The 21,351-nt window shown below is 35.4% G+C and overlaps 1 protein-coding gene across 1 annotated transcript in view; it reads right to left on the bottom strand.

Annotated features, from left to right (window-relative positions):
* The window catches only part of LOC135692943 (cyclin-dependent kinase 17), a 34,903-nt gene extending 20,915 nt beyond the window's left edge, over positions 1 to 13,988 (bottom strand). The window contains exons 1-3 of the mRNA XM_065211299.2: positions 13,562 to 13,988; positions 2,268 to 2,383; positions 49 to 186 (exon numbers count right to left, since the gene is read on the bottom strand). Of these exons, the coding sequence (XP_065067371.1) occupies positions 49 to 186; positions 2,268 to 2,383; positions 13,562 to 13,724 (417 nt within the window). The 5' untranslated portion in view covers positions 13,725 to 13,988. The remainder of the gene's footprint in view (positions 1 to 48; positions 187 to 2,267; positions 2,384 to 13,561) is intronic.
* Positions 13,989 to 21,351: the final 7,363 nt, after the last annotated feature.

Genomic DNA, 21,351 nt, shown 5'->3' with positions numbered 1-21,351 from the left:
TCAATTTTTACAATAAATAGGTTTATACAATAAAAAATCGCCCCTTACCAGCGATGTTCTCCTTTCTCTTCGGGACTGGCCATTGAACGGACTGACGGGCTTCTGTGATTGTTGCTGCTGTCGCTGCGCTATTTGTGGGAGCATGTTCAGGTTGGCTGGGAGGGACATTCGTTTCATCCTTTGTTCCTGGAAAGGAGGGCAAAATCATGATGTCGCCAAAAGATAATTGTTAGATAAATAAACGCGAATTGCTGTGACGAAGGATGTTATGAAAAATCATATCAGTCAACATAAACACAACAGTTGTTCGACGGGTGCTTGACACAACGATACTGGATTCAGCCAGAGGTATTCACTCCAGCAAAAAGTCTTTAGCCACTTGCTTGTTGAAGTTTAACGGAAAAGAATTGTAAGAAACTTCACACTTGACGTTCTTAGGCCAACTATCAACCCTGAAGGCCCTTAAAGACAATATTAGGTCCTCACAGCAGGAAAAGACTCAAATTAAGTCTGTCGTCTCAAGCTAAAAGTGAACGTACGGTAAACTTAGGTCAGCCAAAGGTTTTATTGTATGAAATCAGGGTTAAACTGACCCTTAGCCCAGGGCAAATAGTCATTTGGCTGAGTTTGATCATTTCTTGATGGAACTTAAAACACTAAGATGTGAAAGCCATGAACCAACAGTGACTAATCGGACGACCAACTGTCAAAGCACATTGCAGGGAACGAATACTCCCTCCGTTTTAAAGACATTAATATTGAATTATGGAGCGGATAGACTCTCTGCAACCAGAAAACGAGTATTCGTACGACAAAATGCCGGAAACAAGCAACCCGAAAACCTGTTTTGCACATCGTTTGCTTTTAGAACATTCTAATGGGTGGTAGCCAATTGGATTGACCCAGATTAGAAACTGACATTATCTGAAAAAATGGAGTAACGAGATATTTTCAAAAATTTGAGTCTAGCGTTTCGGAGTTCGAGCAATTTTTAGCAGTGAAAAAACTCTTCGCTTTCAATTCGCAACAATATTACGACAAAAGAGAGCGTCTGTCAAATAAAGAAAAACAAAGATTTTGTCACATTGTATACAATCAATATCCAATAATTGGAACGTTCTAGAGAATCGGTTTAGGCAACTGAAAGTTGGCCTAAATTGAAACAATTTCGAGAGGAGAAATTTTTCCTGGAAAAAAAAGCTTTGAATTCTCAGGCAGTCTAAATATTGATGATTATCTTTATAAATGTAAAGCAGAAATTTATAATATGAACTCATTCTAGAAATTCTTACATACTTGAAAGGTTTTTGGTGGTATAAATTTATGTCGACATAAAACCTATTTGCCACCCCCTTTCTGATTCCAGGCCTAGGAATAACAAGGCTTTATCTAGTTCAGAGTAAGGTTAAACTAAATTGGTGTCCTTTGATTCATCATTTTTTATAAAATTTCTCTCCTTCTATTTCTAAACTTTGTATCACCAGAAATGTTAAAAAATGAATTAAAGAACTGATGTCAAGACAATATGTAAAAGAATCAAAGTAATACGGAGAGAATATGGCCCAATCATTTGGCAGTGCAAGGAAACAAGGGCATTGGAACAGCACAAGCGAGAACAAGAGCACAACAGAAAATAGTATAGTTAAGGATAAGACATGAAGAGCAGAGCATGTTATCAGGTTCGATCCTAAAACAGAAAAGAGGCCCAAGACGAAAAAGAGGCCCAAGACATAAAAGAGGCAGAGAAAGGACAACAGGCCTAATATGGGAAAGAGGCCAAAGACCCAGATCATTGACCGTACTAACTTAAGACAGAAAAGTCCCCTGCTTAACATCCTGATGCAGAAATGAGGCACCATTCAATGGAACGAATAATTCTTAGCTCCCTTTTCCGCAATGGATTAATGCTATCATCAGGGATTTTTTTGGGAAGAAAGTTGATGTATCTGATTATTCAAGAATTACAAACAACAGAAGCAAGAATTGTAAGAAAAGTGATAATTTATCTAAAAAGAGGTTTCGATCTAGGCAGAGGCGAAGATTGACCAACAGGAATTTCTGCAAAAAGGTGAATACTTGTCATTATTATCAACGATCAAATCAACAATCATTATTATCTTCTTAGAACTTCTCATTATTATCTTCTTAGACCTTGTGAAGATGGTTGCTGGGAAACTTTGAAGCGTAAGAGATTACACAATACTCAATATGGTACGTAACGCAATAACATGCATGATAGACATAATAAAAAAAGGCTAGACACTTACGAATCTTTCTTTGTCAAAAGGTCTCCGTCTGATCGGGGATGGTCGGCCATCCAGCTCTGTCCCTGAGCCATTTCCAGAGTCATTTGAGGCGACACTCAATGTCCTCTTTGTTGGGTCTACAAAACGAAGTTGAGAGACTCTTTAGGGTCTAAAATTTGTACCAAATAAACATCTGCATACCAATACTTACATATCAAACATACTGGAAAGGTTTATACCACCGAAAATATTTATGACAGAGTAATCATACTTCCAATCTACCATTCAGAAAATCAACTAAAAATCAGTACATTATCTGTGTTTTAATCCAACAATCTGGAAGCATTTTTCGATTCTCTCTGAATTTTTGTTTCATGGCACGAGTGAGCTTTTTAAACGCTTGGTGATTACCTTTCCGTGCTGATGTATCTTCATTATACTTGTTTTAAGTGTACCTATAGCAGAACTTAGAAGATCCCTATTGTTGGCAAGATATTCATTAACGATCCGCTCAATGGCTTCTCACATACTCAACGCCGCTGAATATCCTTAAAATTCGAGTACAAATTCACTAGGCACCGATTAAGTAAAGAAAACTATTAGCGAAAATACAAATATTCCCCTCTTTCTTTCGATATGATTTCCGACGATAATGCTATATCTCAGTGGTGCGTAGACTCTCTTTCTTTCCGTTCGAAGGTAAATTATCAGCACATCATGCAACTTAATAATTAATATCTTCCCAGTTTATTTTTTCTACCCGTTTTCAGCCAAAAACCATTCATTTGGTGCGTACCAGAAATATCCATGCAAGCAACGAATGAAGCTTTATGGAACGCAGTTCAAAAACATCTGTCTAAAAATGGCAGATAACAATGCTCCTCCACAATAAATACAAATACTTTGATAAAACTGGCACGATTTGTGGTTTTATGGCGAAAGTGGGCATTCAAATGCAATAATATGTTAATATTTTATCCTAAATTTGACGAGACAAGACATTTGATAACATACACCTCTCAAATGTTTTGGTGTATAGATTAGGACGGTTCCAAGTTGCTACTCCGAGTTTCACACTTCACACATTCGATCTTTAGGCAACATTCGCCAGACATAACATCCATTACATAGCCAAGCACTCTTAATACAGTGAACCGAGCTGCTATATGTTACCTATAACAGGTTATATATACACTATAACGAGATGGGACCAACTTGGCTCGCACAATATGAATCAAGTAAATACATGGACTTTTCTTCAATGATCGCGTTACTTTTAAAATATAAAGGTTCGAGAGGATCTTCCATAAATCTGATCACGTTGGTTCATAGAGTGGCAAAGAGAAGCTATCAGTAATCTATTTTTAAGAATTTTTGGATTCTGTTTCCATAACACAAAAAAATTCCATAAATACCTCTTAGTATACTCTAAAATATTATCCCTCAGGGCATTTTTTAACATATAAAGTGATGGGGAAATTCCCCACCAGCCCCTTTCATTGCCCCACCAGTGGAACATGTTTGCCCCACCACTCAAGTGCCCTTATGATTCGGTGACTTTTTTACTTTTTACTTTATTTGAGATATTGGTGGATGAAATCTTCATTGAACAGGTAGAATATTTTTGAAAGCCTGTTTATCTGTAAATTCCGTCTTTATCTATATGCCTTTTTCTCAAATGCCCCACCAGTGGAAAATTCTTAAAAAATGCCCTGTTATCCCTTGATGGGGAATAAGCCCGTGCTTAAGCGGCAATATCTCTGTCGAATTGCAACATATTCAACTTGCCCTGACCACACAAAGAATAACATAGTTTTTTAACTGAAAATTTGTACGGCGGGTGCAATGAGCCCCAAAATTACTCATATCCATGTTCATAATGCTAAAGATTGTCGCCTTCACCTAACATACCTAAATGGAAGGCTTTAATAATTTTTGTTCTCTTATTTAAAAACACCAAAGAAAAGCATAAAATAAGTCCAACACATGGACCCCAATGTCAGTACCATCATATGTGAGCATTTGCAACTGGCGGTATCACTTCTCACACTGAATTTTCAGGGAGTCTGTTTGGCTGCCACATTTCAAGTTAAAGGACTGCCATCTTTCTAGATCCTGGTTTCATTACGAAGCTAGGGCAAGCGCATTGGCTAGTTAGCACAGCAGGCGGGAAAATTGCACTTGCCATGCGCAAATTTATCACAGGGAAACAAACTGAGAACGCCTTGGTTACAAGCTACCATTTTAAAATATGTATGTTGCTATGAATTTATCCTGCAGTTCCTAGACCCAGAATAATTGTTTTAAGCAGAATTTATTCGAACGCGTTTCGAACGCAGGAATGGATGAACCAATCAGAGCCATTTTCCCTCCTGTTAGTTAGCACAAAATACGGCTGTTTTTCTGTTTTAGCATGGGCTATGTGCTTATATTTAAGCCAAATAGTGACACAATTGTGCAAGCTATCGCCTGAAGAGTAGGAACTTTGAAATCTACTGACAAGCAGATTTATTCACCGCAAAAGAAAAACTCACTTAGCAGAAAGCCGATAGTCTCTACAGGCGAGCTGAAATTCCTCTCAATATTAAAAAGCTCAGACAACCCCGCTGTGGCTGAAGCAAGCAAATGTATGCCATAGCTCATCAGGTTCTTCCAATTTCGACCATTTTCGACTCTAAGAAAATGCATATTGGTCAACATATTGCACAAGCGATGGATAACTTGGCAGATTCTAGATGCATTTGTTTCACCACAGAGGATAACCAAAGTTTGAGTTCTACACAAAAAATGGAAGCCCCAATGCTTAGCAAAGCCAGCAGTCGATAAACAACTGTCCATTCAAAATCAAAATTGAAAGAAATTTGCAGCGCAGATTAACAATGCATCTGTAACAAAAATGAATAGCCTCTGCGTATGATAAATTTTAATAGTTTTTTATAAGGAAAGAAGATTGAACTTTGAGACTGCTAGATTAAAAAAACGTTTCAGCTTGAAGCTTGTCTTGATTCGATTCGTTTTATCTTTCTTATCTTCATCACCTCCAGACAAGATCATTTAGTGCTGAATGTGAAGACATATTCTCATTTGGATACCTTGGTGTTTGAATTCATTTTTTTAAGCAAAGAATTACTATAAACTATAATATTAATAAACGTAACTATAACTTAAGAACTGCGGGTCAGTTTCCTTTGGATTCTTGAAAAGAGCTGTCGAGACTTTAAGAAGTAGCATTCTTATGACAATAACTGAATACACAATAAATTAAATAGTGAATTAGCATTACATTTAACTACAAAGAAGTGCTGTCGACGATTGGGTAAGTTTTGGCATGAACAAGGCAAAACATGTTTCGGTAAGACAAAGACAGTACACTCAGCTTTATAAGAAATTGCTTGTAAAAAAGATTCTAGCTAGGTTTCCAGTTATTGCTAACGCCAAAAGAAGAGATCTAGGAAGTCACCTGGAATTAAAGAAGCTCGTATAAAATTAGTCTTGCACACTCGTCTTGCTTCTTCAAAATTATTCTTGTATATTATTTTTGTTTCAACAAAATTAGTTTTGATGTGATCAACAGACTTCAACTGGCAAAACAATACTACAGGTCTTAAATAAAAAGCTTCCTACAAACAATACTGTATTGTCAAAAACAAAGTGAGCCTAAATGACAAAATATTTAGCTGTCACAAGGAAGGAATTTTGAATAAAACTAAGATAAAGATTAAGAAGAAGAACAATAAAAATGACAATACATTTATATTTAGAAGAAATTGATGTCTCAGCACAATATCATATTTTATTTTGCTTTTTATAATGAACTTCATCGCAGAGAATCAAAATTGATCAGAAAGACGCCTGAAAAAAATCGCCGGACAAAATCGCCGGACAAAATCGCCGGACAAAATCACCGAAAAAAAATAAAAAAAAACAAACGTTTTATCCTACGGAATTTTTTGCGCCCCTGAATATTTGGTCGGCTGAAGTTGGGTTAGCCGAATAATTTTTTCTTTCAAGGTATGGTTATCAAAGATCAGAAAGGGATGTAAAAAGCCAAAAATGGGTTAAGAGTTCTATCAGAAATTTGATCACTGGCAGGAAATTCACTGACGCTGTTTATTCGTTATACCAAGACGAAAAGCCTTAGCATGGTCTGTGGCGCAGACTACAAGACAGGTTTCGATACATTTTGATCTTATAAGCCGGAAAAAGTAAATGGAATGGGTAAAACTTCTGACGTCAACGATGAACAGAGACAAACCGCATAAAAGGAAGGATAATATTCGCAAACAACAACAAACCTGATTTATTATATAATTTCATGGAAGCAAAGGTTTAGTCGATAGGTCTTGTTATATCCTACTAAATTGTTTAAGAATTGAGAAGAGGAAATAAAAAAATGGCTCCTTTCTACTCTGGTTACATGCTTTTTACGAACAATGAAGAGAGTCCCCTTCTAACAAAGCAAAAGGTTTTTTTCCCCGAGCAGAAGTACCTTAGAAAAGCCAATGTCTTTTTGAAGCTTGTTTACCAAGTCAAAATAAGGGGTGTCAAATTAAAAGTCGAAGGTCATATCCGGCCCCATCTACGTACAATAACACGTGGCTTACGAATAATTACGAAGTCTATATTAAATAACATTTTTAATTATTTTTCATATTTATTTTTTCGTTACTTCTCAGTCATGTTTTCTATTTGTTACGTCTATCAGTCTTGGCTAAGCAAATTCTATTTGTTACGACATGGTCCGTTTCGAACCGTTCAAGAAATTCCCATTCTGTTAGGCTCGCAACTATAATCACGTTTCAAGTTTTGGCCCTTCGTGCGTTTGCACTTGTCACCCCTGGAATAAGGTCCAGCTGCTGGCAATAATCGTACCAAATAAAAACCGTTGACAGAAGAAAATGACGTGGACAGTCGCTAACATGCCAAAATATATTAAAGAGTGCTTTAGAAACAGAAACCCCTCCAATTTTCCAAGCAAAGAAATTATTGACAAAAGAAGCTGAAAATTTGATAATGTTTATAAAATATATCAAAATTAGGGACTTAGCATGATACTTTTGGAGTCAAAACAAAGTTAACAACAAGCTTGTAATTTCGCTGATAATATACAAGATTTTTTCAACATTAAGATTTAGCTATTTTGAAAGATTATTTCGCAATACGCTTGCAGCTGCAAATGCGGTCTAAACAGTAACTTCATTAGACCACGAAACTGTTCAGAACTATTAATCTAATAATCTGTTCCCCACCTACAAGATTTGCCATTTTCACCTCATATTCTAAACTGATTTCTTTTTTTTGTAATTCACAGAGCCTCATGGATAACAGGAAAGCTCATAAATTCGATTAACATGAAAAATTTACGAAAAGGATAAAATAGTGGATCATTTCCGAAAAATCTGCCTGAGATTTTAAGCTTTGTAACTAACGAACTAACTGTGAAATGCAGCAAAAAAAGCAAAACTTAATTCTTCTAGTTTGTTTTATAGCCAATTGGTATAGCAAATCACATTAACATATAATTCAATCCTTGAGTATCGTCAATCCATAAAATGGCTGCAGAATAATCAAGAGGAGATTGTTAGACCGGGCTGGAACAAAGGTATTGAACACGGTAGTTTTTATATTTTAAACTGTCACAGAAGTAATGCTGATCACGACAGTTTCAAACTGAATAAAGCAATACTTGAATATCAAAGGATAAAACGTTTTCGACATAAAATGGTGGAATTGGAACCTAAATATGTTTCGATGAGCGAGAAAGTCCCGAGAACAACTGCCGTTTCCCAAAGATAGTTCAGGGACCAAAATCAAATCTCAGCTCTTTTATGATAGTTGAGAACATGATATCAAACCAGCTTCGATTAGCAAATACATACGGCTGCTTCTTTTTTACTTTCTTTCTTTTGTTTTGACCTTACAAATAGCGGGCTTGACCTGGCAAGGACAGTTTTACTTTTCGGTAAATACACTATTGTCAGAAAGGAATTATCGCCCTTTTTGGTTCGGTTCTCCTTCCTATTTTCCAGGTAAACAGAAAAGAGGTCCATTGACCATTTCGTCTGAGTTCGGATATCACAAAATATGTATCTCATTTTAATGATTCCAAGAGAATGTACACTTACTATTTCTTGAGAAACAATCAAAACTCCCTGTCGTGACATTTCAAAACTGCCACAAGTTAAAAAAGGTTCCGTGTGTTGGTAGGCCTAACTGACATTTTGCAAGCGTGGCAATTGGGTATGAAGGAACCCTTTCCTATTTCAAGTACAGAACACAGATTAAACTACATTTATTCATAATGTCTTCCTTAAAACTCGTTCTGGATTTCATAGCAAATCACGACATTTGACTGTTAGTTTTATTGAAGACCAGATGTTTACAGTCAGAATAAATGCGACTTAAATTTACAATGATATGGATCAAGAATAAACAGTTCCCAACAAAATTTACTGAAATCTGGTTGAAGACAAAGGAACCCCCAATTATTCAAAAATTATGACATCAAATTGTGCAACACCCAGTATACACGTTATAAGAAACTTGGATCAGTACTAAGAACTCAAAGCTTCTTAAACTGGCACCCAAATTTTATTGTTTTATCTATAAAAGTTTCTTAGTTGGTTTCTTAGTTTCGGGACCTAAAATTGCCTTGTTGTTTTAAAGTTGAGCATTTTTGGAAAGATATAAAGGCAGATTGTCACGAAAAAAACCCACGCAGATCAAAATTCAAAATATTCTATCTTTTCCAAAGAAAAATCAACAAAACTAAAAAACATACAACCATGGGCAAAAAGTTTGTTAAAACAATCGCCTCTACACCATCAGTATCATCAAGAGTTACATAGTCCTCGGAGCCGTCTCTAAATAAAAATTGGTACTAATCATTGACACTTTCTTTCAAAATAGAATTTTAAAGTTTCTTAGTTTTTCTTGAACCGTTTGATAAATGTTCTAAAATTCTTCGCTATCCTAGTACTATTTTCTTATAAACCAATTTCTTATAATAAAAAAATGTGTAGTGTACCAAGTCTTTCGGTGGGCTATGTAATGCAATCATTTAACGTAAGGTGAAATTGGGGTTGAATATCCCCACCTGTTCTATGACTTTAATCAGGGCCGTCGCTATAGAGGGCGTGGGGGTATGACACCCCCTTGAAAAAAGCTTTGCTTATCCGGCAAATTTTCGCACTCGCAAGGAAATGATGAATTGTTGTGAAATAGAGTTCTCATACGAGATGAACATGTCAACTGCTCTTATCATACAAAACCTAGCCCGAAAATGATAATTCAGCCAATATTTCATCTTCCTGTGAGCGATTTCAGTATGATTAACGATGGAAACCCGATGGCAACCTTGCAAAGATTAACTTCCTGGCCGGATCGTATAATCATATAACAACTGAGTTCTTATTCAATCGCGAATCTTTACTCGGAAATAATACACAGCCACACAAAAAACGGATAGTATACGTGCAGATGCAGGCTTGAATTTAACTCTGCAAAGGTAGCAACATGGCATTGTTCAGAAAAGGATCACATATTTTGCATTCAGCTATCTTTTTTTATATTATTCAGTAGATGTTATCCGAATTAAAAAAATTACAAAAATAAATTGTTATGACGTCATCAAAAAATGTTTACAATATTACAAAAGTTGATGCATCTTCACCAAGAAAAATTCACGAGCCAGCACAGGAGCAATATCAGTTTTACTTGGGAATATCTGGCACGATTAGTTTAACAAAGTTTAATGAAAAGAATAATGGAATGTGAAATAAAGATTGGCATTGTATGATTCGCACATGCCTATCAAAATTAAAATTTTTGCGTAAGTCTTACGTAATTTACATTACTTTCAAGTCTTGCAGCGTAAGCTGAAATTCTGGTGCTTTTTTCGTATATGATGGGGTTTATTAAGTATGTTTGCTTCAAAAAATATGAAATATACTGAACGTGCCATAATCAAATTCACTAGATTGTAAAAAATGTTCTAAATAGATTGGAATTTTTATCAATGGTGGGTCTTTTAATGAATATTTTTAAACTGTACTGTATTCAATATCTCATGTTCATACTGAGACATTTATTTTTGTTATTTACATTAAGTTTTCATTCTACATTGGAAAAAATATGCAATGAAAAAATATGGTTTTCTTATGGTTTAATTACCGTTTTATACACTATGGTTTAATGTACTTATGGTTTAATGTGCAAAATCTTATGACAGGACACCACAGTATGTTGACTGGTATTTTCTTAATCATAATAAATATGGACAACCTTTCAAAAACTTATTGACTTTCAAAGTAAAAAGAAATTTCGTATGCCTAAAGAAAATTTCACATTTCACGTTTTCACAATATAGATCCGAAAGTAAGAAAATGTTTTTGAGAAAATAACAAAAACATGTACTATAGCTTTGAATAGAAAATGACTCAACTCAAACACTTAGATAATTGAGATTTTCAAATTAATATAATTTTTCATCTACTGCAAATCTGTTTAACAAAACAACAAAAATGCTGCTAGTTTTCTATCACCATACAGTCAGCCTGTACCATTTCAAATCTTATGTCCAAGGCAGAACTTCAAAGCATTATAAATACATCCATACCAGATTTTCCCCATCATTGAACTAACTAAAATACTTATGAAGACCTTGAATCAGAACTAATGATAACAAATGACAACACTACAGGTGGTATGAATTGCACATTTTAAACAAATTCTTATCATTATCAGTTCAAATCTGTTTGAATTTCATTTTGTTTCTTCATCAAAAATAAATGAGAAGACAACCAGGTGCACATAAAAGTCAAAGGATAAGGACAAATTTGGTTTCAAAGGGCAGTAATTTTCTTTGAGATTGGTCAACATATCAACAAGATCAGCAAAAAAGCTTAGAAGTGCTTTAACAGCAAGCTCATCAGTACAAGGACACAGTGATAAATATTGTTACACAGAAAAAAGAAAACAACAGGCTTGTCATAGCCTGTGAGGCAGACCCATACTTAAACAGGGAAGCTTTTATGGTACAAGGCTATCTCTGTCAGGCTGATCTTTACATGCAGATTGTAATCACAAACTGAGGATAAAAATGTTTTGAGAAGAATTCTATGACAGCACTAGAAACAATCTATGAAATGTACCTACTTCCATCAGTGTTGCTACTTTTTTTTAAAAAAAAATCATTTTAATCCTTGCTTTTCTTTATTCTTGATTCTGAAACTTTATCTAGATATGTCATTTTTTTATGAAGACAGCAAAAAAATATATATGCTTGATGACACAATATGACCCATTCACCCAACAGAAAAAACTGTAACAGCATTATTCAAAGCGAGAAGCAATCAAGAGTTGCTGGATATACTATCTAACTGTGAAAGAACTATTTTTCAAAATGACACCATTTATCTTGAGAGCCACAGTGCTATGCCTTGTTTCAAATATAAAATTTAAATATAAATATTGCTGCCCCCCCCCCCAATAATTGTCAAACTGTAGTATGTTTCCTTTATAACAGTGTACTGAACAAGACTGAAAACAATGGGCAGCCTCCCAATATGAATTTCATTCCAACGGCACTGTAAAGATAATTTCCCAAATACTTTTCTCAAAGAGACATTTTTAAAGTTTAAAGGGACATCTCTTAAACTTGCATTTAAACAAAGCTGCCATTTTTATTTCATGAGATGGTTAAATTTCCTAATGAACTCTGAAAAATAAAGGATCTTAATTTTGTAACTCTTGAATCTCTAGTTTTAAGATCTTACAGTCTCAGATCTTAATCTCCTAAGCTTTGTTGTCTCAACAAAATAGATCTAGGGTCTGGAACTTTAACTTCTTTAAACTTTCTATTTATCTTCTAAACATGAAATATCACACTTTCGGCTATATCTAACATATTCATAGATTCCTTCACAATAAAGATATAAATGTTAAATAAAAACTTATGATAAAAAGTAGGCGTTATGAAAATACTTGACTTCAGTCAATGCAATTTGGTATTTGTGGACAGCTAATAAAATAGGGCCGTAGTAGGAAAAAAGTTGTTGTGGAAATGCAGATTAGTATTAAATCATTATTTATAAAATCAAAATAAACTGTAGTAAGATGGTCCTGTTCTCATGATAAACATAACTTTTGCTAATGGTGAAAGCTCTCATAAAATCATTAAAAAATTGACATAAAAGTTTATCATAAAATTAAAGTAGAAAATTAAAACTTGCAGAGTTGCATAGGAAAATAAGATGAGACATACATTTATATATTATATGGAATCATATAGTCTACATAAATTTCAACAGTGATGAATCAGTAAAGGTTATAGAGTTGGAAGCTAAAGTGAATAATGTTGAGAATAGCCATTTTATAAATCCAGTTAAAGGAATGAAGTAATTTAGTTGACAAAAATACTCAAGTATGCCGTGCGTGACGAAATGGGGGATATCAATTTGATTCAATACTCGATATGAAGTACTTTTAATTATGCCCGGTATTTTCAGAATTTCACGCCACTGGGATTCAATCATAGCTTTTTTGATTTCGTGTAAACAATCACACTGCTTTATGTGTCGACAATCTTGCGTTCTGATTCAATGCTAATCATTATCAAGTACCCAGCATTAGTCAAAAATCGGAAATAAAATTCAAGTCTAAACTGGCTGATTTTCAACCAAATTTGTTTGTTTCAAGTAACAAATCTAATTAGCAAAGTGAATGGCAATAAGGAACACGCCATTATTTTGATAAGTGACAGTGTAAAGGATGAAGGCCTTTTCATGCTAACTGTGACAATCTTCTTGCGCAGGAAACATTCTCTATTCAACTTATGACTAAGAACTGCTGGCTTCGGGTCAATCCCGTATTTATCAAATGTAATATTTCCCAAGAGTTTCCATTCACCACAGGGGTTTCCGGATAAATGTGGTTTGGCAAATGCTTCGACAAATAATGTAACTTCGCAAGTTGCGAATAGATAAAATAGAGTTATAAAGGCAAAACATGTAATCCCTCCTAAGAATGTAAAAAGGGCACATAAAGCTACGCAAATGAAAATCCTTAGTTTCAGAGATAATTAAAGTACTGCTATAAGGTTAGTAACCATCTTACCTGTTGTCGAACAATTTATAATATTGATTACCTGAAAACATTTTAAAGGGACGAAATGAGTCTATCTATTTGGCTCGATTTGTTGAATCATACTTGCCTAACGAACTTTGCTAGGGTTGAAATAATACAGCAAAAAAAATTCTATCAAGAACTTTCTATTTTGGTTTTAATCACAGCAAAAATGAAAGCAAACCTCATACCATCTGAGACTTTATTGTTATTTGACTGTATATGTTGATCGTCATTTTCCACCGTTCCGTTAACTGTACACCCTTCAACTTCGTGGTGTTCATGGATATCAGCAAGACATTCCTCGATTTTCGGTGCTTTGGTGATGGACAAAGCTCGCTTAATTCGCCTCATTTCCACAGATTTTCAAATATATCCACAGTTACTGGGCCTAATAACGATCTTGTTTACAAGTTGATCTCTCCGAATAAAGCTGTCAGAAATGAACGATATTTAGAAACAGCAAGTAACATTCATTGTGAAATCCCAGTGTGTCCTTTTTATGTAGTCAGTCCCTCTTATGGCTGTACAATAAACATTTTACTGAGAAGGTACTCGTTTACTGTGAACAGCCTCAACTAAAGATGGAAACCTTTGACTGGCGATCAGACACCGGCAGCGAATAATTTTGACCAATAAGATGAGCGCAAATATAATTTGACCAATGAATTTACATGTAGCTTCATCCCCAATGTAAACCGGAAATGGATGGGTAGGGAACGGCTTCAGAGATTGTTGAGAGCATGTTTGGGGCCAAAACATATCAAACAAGTCATTAGTTGAGTCGGTTGAAACCTTGGATATCCTCTTGGCAGTAGTAGTATGGGTTTTTATTTTTACCTGCAGAAAAAGGAATGCAAAAAATTGAGACTAGAGAATTTTTTGGCACGTAAACTTTTTACTGATTGTGAAAACTATCATTTTTGGGCATTTTGTGGTGAATTCAAGGTCACGCATACTTAAATACACACATGAATGTATCTTCATAGTACTTTCACTAAAAAGCACTCTTTGCACGTTGCTGATTCTGAAATGAACAAAAATCTAGGAAATCAAGGAGGTTTTTTATGTCATAAAAACTGTCGTTTAGATTGGCAAAGTATTACAAGATGAAAGTTTTGTGACTAAGAAAGCCTAGGGCTAAGTTAATTGTAATTTACATTATCCCCAGCAATTTTCTGGTTTGCGGGATTAAAAAACATGGATTTCGCTTTCCAAAGACGGACAAAATAGCAGGCATCCTTCGAAATATGATTAAAAATAACCACAAGATTTGTTGGTATTAATGTTCCTGCGATCTTTGATGCGTTGTTTTCTTTCCTTGAACTTGATTATTTGTCCAAATACAACTAAAAAGATTGACGTCCTGTTCAAATTAGGCACAACTCGGCTATTTATTCAGAAATCAATATTTATTTTAAATGGTTGAACACGAAAAACCTGAATACCAAAAACAGCAGAAGCCCTCCTCCACAGCGCAAAGAGAGTGAGCACGCAGGCAACGCAAAAGGCCTGATAGAAATCGAGAGAGATCGGTTGAACTTTTTCAAACTAAGTGAAAATTAGCCTGTGGTACTATATTGCACATGACGTCTTCCTGGCAATTCTGTGTTTGTGCTATAATAACTGCTCCGAAACGGAGATTTGGCGAGATATACTATTATTATTACTATTTAGGCTAGGAATCAATCCGCCAACACATCTGCCTTCTATTTATTCTGCTGAATTCTCAGTTCCTTTGTTCTACTCTCAGCTCCATTTTAAACTCATATATTAGTACATAAAGGTATAACATCACTCTGAACCAGCCACAACGGTACAGAACAATTCTCAGAACCTTGAAAGTAGGTATAATTTTGAAGATGGGCCCTAGGTTTGATAAAAAGGGTGCAATACTTCAGAAGGGGGCAAAGTTGTTTAAAATTATCAAAAAGTGGGAAACTGCCCTAGCTGCAAATGTTGTCATGATGCTAACCTTAATCTGGATATTTTATCATTAATTGCTCAAATCATTTTGAATCATAATCAAATAAACTTCTTGACAGTTGCTCAATTTTTTATTTAAGTGTACCACAGAATGTCTATTCTGAAGGTTTACCCGGGCAATGTACAACAATTGAAGTTAAGCTGGATACTGGGACTGAGATCACGAAGAAAGCTGAAATAAAAACCTGTCTTTCAAAAACATGTAACTTCCTGTCGTTCTTTTTACTTCGATAGATTATCCACAAAAATAAATTGCAAAACATATCCTCTAATAGCCTAATATCATGGTAACTTTAACCAAAACTTGCAGATGCAGCCGGATGTAGGTTAGATTTAGTTGCTGCTATTCAAGGGTGTTGCTTATACAAGCAATGTGTGTGTTCCAAAACAGCGGAGCAACTTATGAACGATATTAGGCCAATGGCGGCACCAGCCCTTACGCTCTAGGGGGGACAAAACAAAATATTTTAGGCCACGCCCTTTTCAGCACCAGAAAACACCCTTTTACTAACAAGGAACGCAATTTTTACCTGAAGGGAACGCCCATGACTCATTTGGCTATGTAAAGGCAGTTTGAAAATCATAGGATTACATCACAAAAAGTACGTTGCCAAAACATTACCCCTCCTTTTGACTTTTTGAAGACATCTTTATCTGAAACACATAACAGTTCCCTCTTGTCCACGAGCAATTTTATCAGTTTGCAGTTTTTTTATCGAGTTTGACATGCTCTAAACCCTTAGATGGGACTTTCTTGGAGTATGCAAATAGGAGCCCGTTCCAGTTTTATTCCTAATGGCACCGGTTGCCTCGGTTACGCCACTAAACATTAGGCTGTATTCAAGAACTTCCATTACAGAAGAGATTTCCTTTTAATTTCTACACTGACAATTAATTTCAATTGAAAAATTAAATGGTAATGTAAAACCAATTGAAGAATAATTATTTAAAGTATCTGCTATATAATGTCAATCGTCCATTTGAAGTATTTATTGACTGAATAAAATTAATTTCTGTAAGGATTGACTTGTGTTCGATGCATGCATTGACTGTACTGATTAACTTGTTTAAATGTCATGGCATCTAATTGGAAGTATTACGACGTCTTTTCTCTTTTAGGTACCAACCTTCACCTCAGAAGCGAAAAGGATCACTGCACCCGCTTTTGAGAAAGTTAAGAAAAAATTAAGAACAAGCTGAGGCTTTGCTACTGTAAATTGCAATTCAAACAACGTTTCATCTCAAAAGTGAGGAATTTTAGTCATGTGTGGGTGCTTTTTCGGTGAATTTTCAAATTTGTAGGTAAATGAAGGTTGTCTAAGACACTTTATTGGCAAATAAGATCTATCTCCCTAGAGCGAAATAGCAAGCAATAGCACTGCTTACACCCTATTAACTCAAGAACAAATTAAGAACAATCCAGCCACAGATTTTCGAAAAAATTCAGAACAGGCAGCCTGAACTTAATTTACTGGTTCTTTTATAAAAATTTACACGATAACGCATGTCTTTTACCTCTAATTCAGCACGCTAAAATTTATTTTGTATCAATTGCTAGTTTTTAAATTGTATTTTTATGATGATAAAAAAATTACTGGTTCTTATAAAAAGAGAATGTAATACTTGCCCGTAAATATTTCTTTACCTGATATGGAAAATAATTTTAGATTCAGTGAAAGCTTCTTTTCAACTATGTTATAAATATTTCACCCTTCATCAAGAAACTCATTAGGAGCAATGGGGATTAGACTAAGCGAAAATTAAGAACGGTTTGATAACAGTTTGGAAAAAAAATCTCATCGAAAAACGAAACTCTACCCCTCTCAATACTATTGTGATCGTTTATAGTTTACTGAATGCTCTCGAAAAATTCCCTGTAAACTGGTCCTATTTTCTGATACCAGCAATTACGAAATGGTTATCACCTGGTGAGTTTGTAAATTAGCTATTATCATGATCATAATGCTCATGTGGCGTGAATTAAAAACTGTTTACTGCAATTAAAAGATGACCTGAATCTCAGTGAATCAATTATTCAATATTGACAATATGGTGAATTTGAACCATAATTTCTTGGCTATTGATTGCTTGGATTTATTTATAATTTCATCGGGAAGAAACAGGGCATTCAGTATTTTAAATTAGCTATCTTGAATAAACAATCCCATGAAATGTGGTTCTGAACTGTACATAGGCTTTGGAGATATATAGGCTGGGCAGTACAATCTCAATAGAGCAATGTGTTCGGAAAGGACCGTACTAGAGGCAATGTATCCGGAAAGGCTGGGAAGCTATAGCCTCAGCTTTCTGCCAAAAACCCCACATTTCTTAACGCTCCTTGCAGTGCCTAAGCTCGCCTACGCCATTTGTGAAATGATGAACACAACCAATGGTGAAGAATTTTATCTTGACTCCTCGATCAAATCTAGGTCACAAAACGTGTGATGAACAAGCTGTTAGTGATTTTAGGGGAACGCCTTGTTCATTACGTTGTTTTATGTGCAGAACCACGGCTAGCCAACTGGCATACATAATTAAAGACCACGCCCTGAGATCGATGTTTGCGATTTTTGTGAGAGGCGTGGGAGCTCGCAACTGAACAAGAAGAAAAGCATAACTACACAAAAATACTGTAGGTGTTCCTGTTTAGGGGGCTCTCAATATTACGGGCGCGTCTTCAGGGGGCTGATTGGCTCTTGAATATTTTTACAAATTGCATGTGCAGATAAATATAAAATAAATATTAATAAAAAATAAATACATGGTTGACTAGTTTCCATGTATAATACCATGTGATTGTAATTAGGTTTTTAATATTATGGTTCTTTATTTTCTAGTATTTTAATTGTTTATTGTAATTAGTTTTTATTGGAGGGCCCCTTGAAAAACAACTTCCATTGAAGGGCCACCCTCCTTAAACAAATCAAATATGAGATTTAATATATAAATATATAATATAAATAGCTAAACTATTGAAAAACTAGCTTGATCTAAGTTGCATTTCAAAGTAAATCGTTAGTTCTCTATTTAAAGTTATTTAAATGTCCCGTTCTCTTCTCACCATCCTCTTAGCAAACAAGAAACGGATTTACATTTCAGGGTAGGCAGAGACACTCATTTGAGCGGTGGGATGATTCTAAAGAGGAGGGGGGTGGGTTAAATCGAGGAGGGTCGGTCAGTGCTCTTGCAACTTGTCCTTTATGTTATCCGAATTTTGGTCCATTGCTGGAAATCATCTTACAGGTTTGCACAAGCATAAGAGACTTTTGAAGCTACGATTTCAAAGAGCTATTACAATGCTTTATTTTTATAGACTGTTTGCAATTATACGCAAAGGTGTTCTAATCCTGATGGAATTTAAAAGTCAAATAACTTTGTTTTTTGTTCCAAGGGATCAGAAATTGTCTTAAAGGAGTAAATGTAATCATCCGGGCGTTCCAATGGGATTAATTCTCCAGCCCCAGGGAAAATGCTAACTCTATTCTATGGTGTCAATACTGCTGTAAGTGAATAGGCCATTGGGCGTTGGTTTGACACCATGTAGTTCTGTTTTCATTTTCATTCAAACTGCTCGTTTCTTCTCATACTCGCTTTGTGCTTAAGTTATTCTTATCATATCGATTTGTATGTTCGGTTCGTATGACATTATGATTTGTCATCGTTTGGTTACAATATAGGGTTAAAGGCCGGTTTCCATTTGATTCGCTCTGGTCGCGCGACTTGGCGAAATTGAATCAACAAATCAGCGGATCGGCAAACGCGACCAGTCGCCCAGTAGTTCAACTAAGTTGAACTACTCAGCGAATGGTCGTGCATTAAGAAAGTTCAATTTGCGCATGCCCCAATGTGCATTCGCTCAGTCGCGCAACAAGAGCGAATAAAGTGGAAACCCGCCTTTACTGCATATATTGCAAGAGGGCGTGTCAACAACAGATAAAAAGACGCAAACACTTTGTAACATATTGGCTAAAAGCTTTTTCGTGTGACATTCCTCACAGCATAAAACTTCAGAATAAGGGTCTGAAAGAACACGATGAAAAATATATACCCAGTTGTGGATAGAAATAGGCCAATCAGAAAAACGCTTGCACAAGACCGGTATAATTGTCCAATCAGTGCCGCGTGCCTAAAGAAAAATTACCAATGGAGTCCAAGGGAGAAAACGAAATTTCCAGTTGTCCATCAAAATAGCATGTCAGTGCTTCTCTAACAGCAATTGGACGTTTTGAAACCCGTCTGTGCGACCGTACATATTTACAGTGAATGGATCAAAGATTTGTTGCCAGGAAAGGAGCATACCTCAAAGGAATGCCTCCAACAGCTGACATGCTTGTTTGCATCTCAAACGCGGAGTCTATCAAGCTAGCTACTTTTGTGCACAATCAATTCACTGATAAAAAATGTCAAGTTTCTAAAGCCAAATGAATTAGGTTGGAGATGGAGATACTGGCGACAGTTACGAGGTTTTGTAGATGACTATTTCAGAAGCAGCCAAGAAATGTCAGGAGCTGATCTGCTGCCGGTGCAATAAAGGGAAAGGGCAGTGGTGTAGTGCTATCAAAATAACAAGGGGACTCTTGCACAAAATGTTGCAAAAGACAATAGCAAAAGTAGAAATTTGCCAATTTTCAGCATTAACAAAGGGGGGCTCAGCCCCCCGGAGCCCCCCGGAGCCCCCCGGAGCCCCCTAGCACTACACCCCTGGAAAAGGGGTGCAAAGGTTTTTGCAAATGCGCGAAAGCGTGCCTCAAATGTACAAGTGTAGTGGGGATTGAGAACGTTAAAATTCATCTAGTCATAAACGATTCATCCAATATAAAATGCCTGTTTAAGTTCCAAAGAATCCTACAAAATTCAAAGTCATCAGTTTTTAGGTATCCCCTGGCAACCCCACCATTTAAAAGAAAAAAATTGGACACTTTTGCTGCTGATACTGATTTTATCTGGATAATGAAGTATGATTGTTGTCAAAAATTACATGAAACCGTATATTATACAAGGCCAGGGGGTAAATGGTAAACAAATGCCTTATAATTAGCTTTAAAATACCTGAATGTTTATCGTGTTCAAGAAGGTACATAAATTTAGTATGCTTTCTTGAATAAGGCCCTGGTTTAAATTAAAAAATTGTTAGCCAAATCATGGTTCTACCCCCTGGATTGAGAAACTTTGAAGCCTTATAACACTTTACGGAGACTATCATTTTCAGCTCTATTTTGCATGGTCTTTCTAAAGATATATACACAAATGTATTTTGACATAATTATATTTCGTTCCTATGAGAGTGGCAGTCTGGTCCGTAAAATACACAAGCACGTGATTTTTGGGTCGGTCCAAGGCCAGATCTTTCCTTGATTGCATAAACTTTCTTTGCGCAAAGTTTCATGATTTTACCTTTTACGGAACAAGATTTGCACCAAGTGACTCCACTTATCATCTTGCAACAATTTCAAGAACCATGCCTTCTAACTGCAATGTTACGTTTTGATAACAAGGTGTTAAATTTTTGCTACGGAGGAGAAATAATGGAGGTGGGCTTAATAACTTTGAAATTTAATTTTACATTTGTTTTAATTATATGAAAAAATGAATAGAAATATAATCAAAATTCGGTATGGGCATATTGTAAAATTAAAATCTGCTTTTCCCATGAAATTAGTCAATACACTTATTATTTTATAAGAAACAAAGGTCGATGTTGAGTACTAATGTTCTGGAAATTTCAATACTCATTGTTTCTTATGAGTTTCTTTATTATGATGTCATGAATGATGTTATGAAATGTTAGTGACTTTTTATACGTCTGATTGTTCAAAATAATGTTTATGTGGTCATATTGAAACTTTTCTCACAATAATACAATCAGGTATACCATCAATTTCCGTCCGAAAAACCGAGGATATACTACTTAAAAATCTATCAAACATAATTAACTTTTGGTTTTCAGTTTCGTATAAAATGAAAACTCAAAACTCCTTAAAAATATACTCGGTCT

This window comes from Rhopilema esculentum, chromosome 3 (genome assembly GCF_057945365.1).
Source record: "Rhopilema esculentum isolate cy_ngs chromosome 3, ASM5794536v1, whole genome shotgun sequence".
Lineage (NCBI taxonomy): Eukaryota > Metazoa > Cnidaria > Scyphozoa > Rhizostomeae > Rhizostomatidae > Rhopilema > Rhopilema esculentum.
This window is presented reverse-complemented; position numbering and strand designations above follow the sequence as displayed.